At 34.8% G+C, this 8,444-nt stretch overlaps 1 protein-coding gene across 2 annotated transcripts; it reads right to left on the bottom strand.

Moving 5' to 3' along the window:
- Positions 1-147: 147 nt before the first annotated feature.
- On the bottom strand, positions 148-7,485 carry rnf5 (ring finger protein 5). 2 transcript variants are annotated; one of them, XM_058753277.1, is made up of 6 exons: positions 7,182-7,483; positions 4,444-4,462; positions 3,755-3,867; positions 3,027-3,081; positions 2,825-2,936; positions 148-2,697 (listed from the first exon to the last, which is right to left on the bottom strand). In XM_058753277.1, exons 1-6 carry the CDS (start codon positions 7,379-7,381, stop codon positions 2,579-2,581), a joined length of 618 nt encoding a protein of 205 aa, XP_058609260.1. In that variant the 5' UTR covers positions 7,382-7,483; the 3' UTR covers positions 148-2,578. The 2 variants fall into 2 exon arrangements, with proteins under 2 accessions (XP_058609260.1, XP_058609261.1); XM_058753278.1 differs by lacking the exon at positions 3,027-3,081 and having other exon boundaries at positions 7,182-7,485.
- Between the last annotated feature and the right edge of the window lie 959 nt (positions 7,486-8,444).

Genomic DNA, 8,444 nt, shown 5'->3' with positions numbered 1-8,444 from the left:
CTTCAGCTTCAGTACAATACATCTGGTGATATCAGACGTATTAGTGCTATTTTCAGCAAATTACACACAACAGTGCGACATCTCAGCTATGTATATATATATATACATACACAAACACACACATATAAAATGCAAACATCACACTGATTGTATTAAATGTTTATTTCTCAAGTGCCAGAGAACAGGCCACACCCACTTTAGTTTCTGCCCCATATGCACAATAATTATATGCAATTTAGCTACCAAAAGACTTTTTATGGCAAAAGAAGACGTGTTACAAACATAATTAACCAGCGATATGCAAAAAGGAAAGTGACAAACAAAAGCATTTTCAACTAAAGTCACCCAAAGTCATTGAAATCTGAGCATAAACCCCGCCCACTTTATGCCCAGCAGCTGTCAATCAACACGACCAGTGCTGTGACATTATACAAGTGGGCGTGGTCACAGTAGGTCCAAACCAGCCAATCACTTTACAGTGAGAGGAAATCAACAGAAATGTTCTTGTTCACAGGATGTTTGTTACATTGACAAACAGTTAAAACCGACGGGATTACAAACCATCACCTCCCGGCTGTCAATCAAACGTCACAGCCAATGACAGAGAGAGACGCTTAAAAACATCATGTACAATATCCATATATACACATATATACACACCCACATACACACCAACACTTGCTCCTCTGAGAACTCTGAAGGGTGTATGAAAATTAAACTCACTTTTTTTAATTGGCCTACCGTTCTTCTCTATAATCTTTCAGGACGTGACAACAATATGACCTTTACTGAATGCATAATAAATTTGTCTTTTCTCATTAACTGGATGTGTGTGAATCAGGCGATTAATAAGTTGTGACGTACGGCGTGTCTGCTTTACACAACAAACACACAGCAGATAAAACTGTTGTGGAAACACTTCCTGAACAGACCTAACTTAAGCTCGTCCTGATCTGAACGTCTAAACCAGGACTCGCCTCAGCGTCTGATCACCGTTAGCTTATGACGATTCTTTAAACTAAATCTCACAGAAAACATTGTAAATAAACGGTGGATCTCACAAAAGCATATTCAGCATATATTTCACTCCAAACCAAAAACAAAAGAAATGAACTGCTTTTTTTTTCTCAGCATTGTGACATTTTTAGGACAATTAACATTTTTAACTCTTAAACTCTTATTTCTGTAATCTTTCTGAAATTTCCAAATGCCACATTTGTCATAGTCATTTTCACAATATGATTTCTTTCATTTCAGCACAACTAAAAGGCAGTACAATAAATATCAAATAGCATATGCTAAAAGTAAGCCCATTTCACGACCTTTGCAATTTTTTTACATTTTAATAACAATTATATATTATCGTCATCATCAAAAATTCTCATTGCTATGAAAATAACACTCATATTTTTGCATCATAGCAATGAGATGTATACATATATGCCTTCTAATTAGATTTTCACATCTTCAGATATATATACAAACATACATACACACACGCATACATACACGTATATGTGCGTGAGTGTGTGTGTATATATATATATATATATAAATATTGTGCTTTAAAATTGCAAAGGTCCTAAAATAAGCATAAGCTTAAGATTTTTTTCTTTTGATCTTGGGATGAAATATGACCTGGACATTTCTTTAAATGATTCATGAGATTCACCCTTTTATTACATAATTGTGTTTTAATTCCTTTAATTGTGTTTTAAGTTAAGGATCGTCCCTCATTATGTGCAGTGAACATCGTCCAAATGCAGTGACGCGGCCTCCGATCACTTTCAGGAGTAATCAAACAAATCCTACATAAATCACATCTGTCTTCATCGGTCTCTCATTTCAGAAATTCTTTGGCATGCCACAGAAATTTGTGAGCATAAAATACGGTGAATCTCATGAAACGTGTGTGGGTAATATTTCACCCCAAAAATCACAAGAAAGAAAATACATTATTAATACATGGTGATATTTTTACCCTGACTTAAACACTTAAACATTTTCTCCTCACAACTACTATTACTGTAATACAAAAACAAATTATGTTATTACAGTAATAAGAACATCTCAACTTATAGAAATGAGAATTTTGGGAATAAATAGGTTTAAATGTCATGAAAATAATTCCAGAAAGAAGTTTCAGTTTCAAACAATGAACATTTAAAGCAATTTCTCATAGCATTTCTTAACTTGATGGCTATTTTTATAACTATTAAGACTGTATGCATTCATTGCATTGTGACATTCTTTTTATGACAATTAGTTAAGAGTTGAGATTTTGAGATTAAATGTGTTTAATCATCCTGAAAATAAGTTTAGAATGCAGGTTCATTGAAAATAGTTTCAGGGTCAAAAAAGAAACCTTTATGTGCAATAATTTCTCATTGCGTTTGTGTTGATTTTGAGGTGAAATATGCTGTGTTTTGCGAGCTGCTTCATGAGCTCCTGTAGTGTTTGATCATTAATACTGTCTCTCTCAACACTGATGTGTGTGTGTGAGTGTGTGTGTGTGTATATGAGACACAGACAGCCGATCTTCTGAAAGCACACGATACTGTCGCTTCAATCGCAGGCGTCACACGCTCAGCATCCAGAAGAAGAAGATGATGGCCAGGAAGAGGAAGAGCGAGTCCTGCCAGTTGTTGCCGTTGTTGGGGTTGCCATCGGCTTGATGATCGCCTCCATAATGAGGATCTGATGAGATCAAGTCACGGCTTTAAAAACAAACATTCATAAGACCTGACATGATCTTAACCCTTGAGCATTTGAATAATGAAATATGAATAGTGAGCGTCTCATAAAGACAAACAGCAGCACTGACCTCGTCTGTGAAAAGGGTCATTGGTGTTAAAGACTGTGGTGAAAAAACCAAACGGAAAAGCCCCGATTCCAAACGACATGTGAAACCCTGTGTCACCAAAGCCCTGAAACGCCTGCAGACAGATATGATGAATATTATACATTCATAAGCGCAGCATAATGATGCAGCAGATGAAGTGTTGTTTATAAGGACAGACACTCACTCCTCTGCTCTCTGGTTCTGTCCTTTGACCCTGAGGTCGTGGCGGTGTTTTCAATCTGTATCAACACGCAGACGCATATTAGACATTTCTCATCATTTTAAAATGAGTAAAACCATCAGGCCGAAGATACAATTTTGAGTCTTCGCTTCTCCTTGCAGCTTTCTATCAAAAAAGTTTGATTGTGTAACATTTGAAAACTAAGTAAAGTAACCATGACAACCATAAAGACTAGTATAGTCATTTATTTATTTTTCTTAAATACCTAATGTCATATTTTACAGTAAAATATTCCAATGGCTATATTTATTTTTTCATATTTTTATTGAATAATAATAATAATATACAGCCATATAGACAATCACAAACTAAGATATAATCGCAAAATGTTGGCCAAATTGTGCGTACTAGTGTTATTATAGTATTATATACTATTGTAGTTTTTATTGATATTTTAAATTATTATTTTTATAATACAAACTCCACAATGATGTTATTTTTGCAGTATGTACATTTTTTGTTTCCAGAGAAATAATGACGCACTGTGAGAGAGCCCTAACGCAATGCACTTGACCTGACCTTCCATTTACAGTGTGACAAATTAAACCATTACTTGAGCTGTCATTTTATTAGAGAGCCAAAATACTTTTACACAAATATCAAATATGGATTGACGTGCTAAATAAAGTAAAATAACCTCTAATCTCGTATAGTGTGTGTGACAGCAGTACCTGGGGTCTTCCTGGCTGGTGCTGCCGCGGCCGTACAGAGGAATGACTTTATCTCGACTGATTCCTGCTTTACACACGGGACACTGCTGTCTGCTGGGACGCGTCTCCAGCCACTGAAACACACGGGACAGCAACAGATAGCTCCATGTTTTCTCTCACACTCACCAAGGCTGCATTTATTTAATCAAAAATTGAAAAAATATGGAAATATTATTGCAATATGAAAAACTGTTTACTATGTGAATACATGTTAAAATGTAATTTATTGTTGTGATCAAAGCTGAATTTTCAGCATCATTACTCCAGTCTTCAGTGTCACATGATCCTTCAGAAATCATACTAATATGCTGATTTGCTGCTCAAGAAAAAATTCTGATTATTATTAATTTTGAAAACAGTTGTGCTGCTTCATATTTTGGAAACTGTGATAAATTTGATATAATATAGTTCAAAATAACTTTTCAAACATTTTAAATGTCTTTATGTTACTTTTGATCAATTTAAAGCAGCCTTGCTCATTTTTTATACCTTATTGCTTTCACTGACTATAAAAGTATTAGAGTTCTCCAGCTTTCTACTGTACATTACAATCATTTAATATCTGATTTTACATGTAAGCATGTAATTCCACTGTGCACGAACAGCTATAAAATAATTTAATTTATGATATTAGACACTCAGATACTGACCTGATGAAGACATGGCCAACTACACGAGGAGCAGACGAATCAGGAAAAAGAGAAAGAGGGGTAAAAATTAGCTAAATAAACAAATCATTTCTGTTTTTAAATTAAACAAGATACATTAAGAAAATCATTAAAGATTTTTTTAGATATATTATGACTTCATTCACTGTGATATTTTTCCATTGCAATTAATTAATTAAACATTTCCCTCATTCCAGTATTTGCTGTAAAGCCAAAAATACTGATATATTATCACATTAATGAAAGATAATAGAAATATAACTCATTGTAGTTAATAATTTATGGGATAAATATTTGTAATCATCATGAAAATACTTTCACTGATGGTTCACTGAAATCATTTTCAGGTAAAAAAAAAACTAAAAAACATTGATGTCATTTCAGCAACTTAGGTTTACTTCATAATTTTTCCCATCAGACATTTTTATTGAAGAATTATGTTCAAATGTGAATATCAAAATATGATCATCAGGCCTCTGATGAACGTTTATTTGTTCATCTCTCAGTCATCATTGTATTGCATTGCATTAGGCCTATATGTTTTAAAACAGAGCTTTGATCATAAAACTAAAGCATTTAAATATCTTCTTCCTAAGCAATTATTCATTAAAATAATTTTCTGGTTCAAAAAATATTTTTTTATATGCCATTTCTCATTGTAATGATGTTGATTTTGAGGTGAAATAGAACATTTTTTATTGAGATTCACTCCATACCTCAGAGTAAAAGTTCAAAACTTTACTGTTAGGTGTACAGGTCATGTCAGCTTATTTAAGTGTATAAAACATAATTAATTATTAACTGATATTATATAAGATAAGACAGGAAGCAGTTGTGCAGCTGATCCTGATGGGTTTGCTGTCCAAATACTAAATATCTAACAGATGTTTGTCATGCACACAATCACAAACACACTCCAAAACATTTACACATCTACAAAACAAACAAACGTTTGACATGATTGAAGGCTCACGATTACTCACACACACCCACACACCCACACACACACACCCACACACACACACACACACACACACACACACACACACACACACACACGCGCGCTCAGCATCACGTGTGCATCTATTCTTACTCCTCCATTACGGCCTCAATCCTTCAGTAGTCTAATCTCTCATTAACCCCATAATCTCACACTAACGGCACAGATACTACACAAAACACACTCTCTGCTGTAACCGTTTCGCAGAAAACAACCTGCTTTAATTGAATTACCTCATCAGACACATACGGTGAATTTTACACTTGTTTGGGACACGTCTCAGCAGATCATTCTGATTTCTATCCGTCTGATTCTAAAACTGCTGATAAATACAGTAGCACAATGCCTGTAAATCATAAAAATTATCAAAACTTTGCTGACAAACCTGTTGCACGCAGTCTGCTTCATCTGATTGATAGTTTAGACTTTTTAGAGAGTAAAAGAACGTTTAGCGTAATTGTACAAACGTCCACATTCAGCTTGTGTTTCACGTGCCTTTTTGCTGTCAAATCTTCAGTAAATGCAATAACTCTTATTTTTTGTTCATAATATTTGAAGATGAACACTTACTGGACTGAAGCGACTTACCATTATCCATATATCATTTATTAGAAAAAACATGTTCAAATATGATCATCAGGCTTTTGGGGAATATTTATTTGTTCATCTCTCAATCATCATTGTATTATATGGTTTGATCATCAAACTAAGCATTTAAATATCATCTTACTACGAAATTTTATTGGAGATATAGAGTGAAAACTGATGTTTATATGCATTTTATGTAAGTATCTGCTATACTGTTATACATTACAAGATATTAATACTTCTCACTTTTTTGTCATATAAATATCAGCATCAAATCAAATCACATATTTTTGCTCAGTTTGGGCCTCTGAGGTATTTGTTTCTCCATATTCTCACTCTTTCATACTACATGAGCCATAAAAGTCTGATGTATCAAATATAATACAAAATATTAAACGCATATGCAAATGTTGACTAAAAGTTTAATAAAATGTCCTAAAACAGCACAACAAAACACTCAGTCTCATGTCAATCATCTCAAACTGTCCCAACAAACATTTACTATGGTAACCAGCATTTACACCAAAATGCTACACCACACCCAAACAAAGAAATACTTCGATGATGCAATGTAACACAACACTGTAATATCATTGAGAATTAACGCAGGGGCTTGTTCAGAATATTCAGAGAATATTTAAGTTACTATAGTAACAATAACTGAAGTAATGTCCTTACAAAAAGTACTATGGCGGAACCTTAGTTCAGTAATACCATGGTACAATAATACCATAAGAACATTATGATATTATCACCTTTTATATGGTGTATTTTTTAGTACTTGGACATAAAAGTCTCATTTTTACTCTAGAAACAATAACTTAAGTAACTATGGTGTTATGATGGTGAATTAAAAGTTGAAAAATGAGACAGATTCTTCCCTGTCAACATGTCAAGCTGTCAATCAATCATTGTGATTTCTCTGAAATGTTGTGCTAGTATTGCTGCAGTTTAACGTGAGTAAATAACAAAGAACCGGTGAAACTAGCCTTGGTTACTGTGGCAAAGGGTCTGTCTCGTGTCAAACTGTCAGTCATTTTATCACTGTCACGCTGTGTGTGTTTTAATGCTCTTCCTGCACTGACTCATACAGTTATGATACTGGAGGCGATCGATAATCGATAGGTTGTACCAGAACAGATGTCCGCAGAGGCTGATGACCGCGTCTCGCGCGGTGTCCAGGCAGATGTTGCACTCGAAGGTGGCTCGATCTCTGTCCCGCTCGCCTTCCGCGCCTCCCCCCGACCCTGCTCCGCCTCCGCTGCCCGGAACTCCTGCTCCTCTGGCGGCCGCGCCGTCACTCGAGCTCCGCTGCTGCTCTGCGGCCTCCATCCTCTCGCGTTCGCACTCACTCACTGCGCGTACTCTCCTGCGTATCGCTCTCACGCGGACGTGACGCCACGCCAGTCGCCAGCCCCTCCCACTCCGAGAGAGCACTTCCGCTTTTGCGACTGGTGGGCGTGGTTTGAGCGAGTCTTGTTGTAAACACGTGACTAAATAGTTTTAGTGCAACAATATTTTGAAACGCGCTCATTATGAGAAAATACTAAGGCGAGGAAAACACCAACTTGCTGTGCCTTTTTCAGAATTCCCCTGTAAAATTATTACTTTGTATTTATTTATTCATTTGCTTACTTGATTTTCTGTTATCTGTTTTATTTTTTTAATTATTTTTGTATCACTTTATTTAGATTATAATTGCCCCCGCCCCCGGCTCTTATCTGTGTCCTTTGTTATATTTCTTGATGTTATGTTGTATTGTATTTACATTTGATATTGATTAATAAAAAAGTTAGTATTAGTTTAATTAGTTTAGAGCATTTATGAAAGAAAGAATAGTTTCTTATATCATCTTATTTAATTTATAATGAATGGATACCGTCGAACGGACGTCAATATGCTTAAAATACAGGTAGAAAGACAAGACAAAAGAAAATATGAAATTTGGAAATGACAGAATGAGAATTATCAATTGGGACCAATATTGGCAAACAAAAAAAAAAATGTAAAAAAAAAAATTGCATGATCTTACTGAAATTTGTCATGTTATAAACATTCATTATAACTAGTGCTGCCAAACGATTAATCACATTCAAAATAAAAGTTTTTGTTCACATAATATACAGTGGGGCAAAAACGTATTTAGTCAGCCACCAATTGTGCAAGTTCTCCCACTTAAAAAGATGAGAGAGGCCTGTAATTTTCATCATAGGTATACCTCAACTATGAGACAAAATGAGAAAAAAAATAAAATTCAGAAAATCACATTGTAGGATTTTTAAAGAATTTATTTGCAAATTATGGTGGAAAATAAGTATTTGGTCAATAACAAAATTTCATCTCAATACTTTGTTATATACCCTTTGCTGGCAATGACAGAGGTCAAACGTTTTCT

This window comes from Onychostoma macrolepis, chromosome 19, assembly GCF_012432095.1.
Source record: "Onychostoma macrolepis isolate SWU-2019 chromosome 19, ASM1243209v1, whole genome shotgun sequence".
NCBI lineage: Eukaryota > Metazoa > Chordata > Actinopteri > Cypriniformes > Cyprinidae > Onychostoma > Onychostoma macrolepis.
Note: the sequence above shows the minus strand (reverse complement) of the source record. Positions and strands in the feature narration are given on the sequence as shown.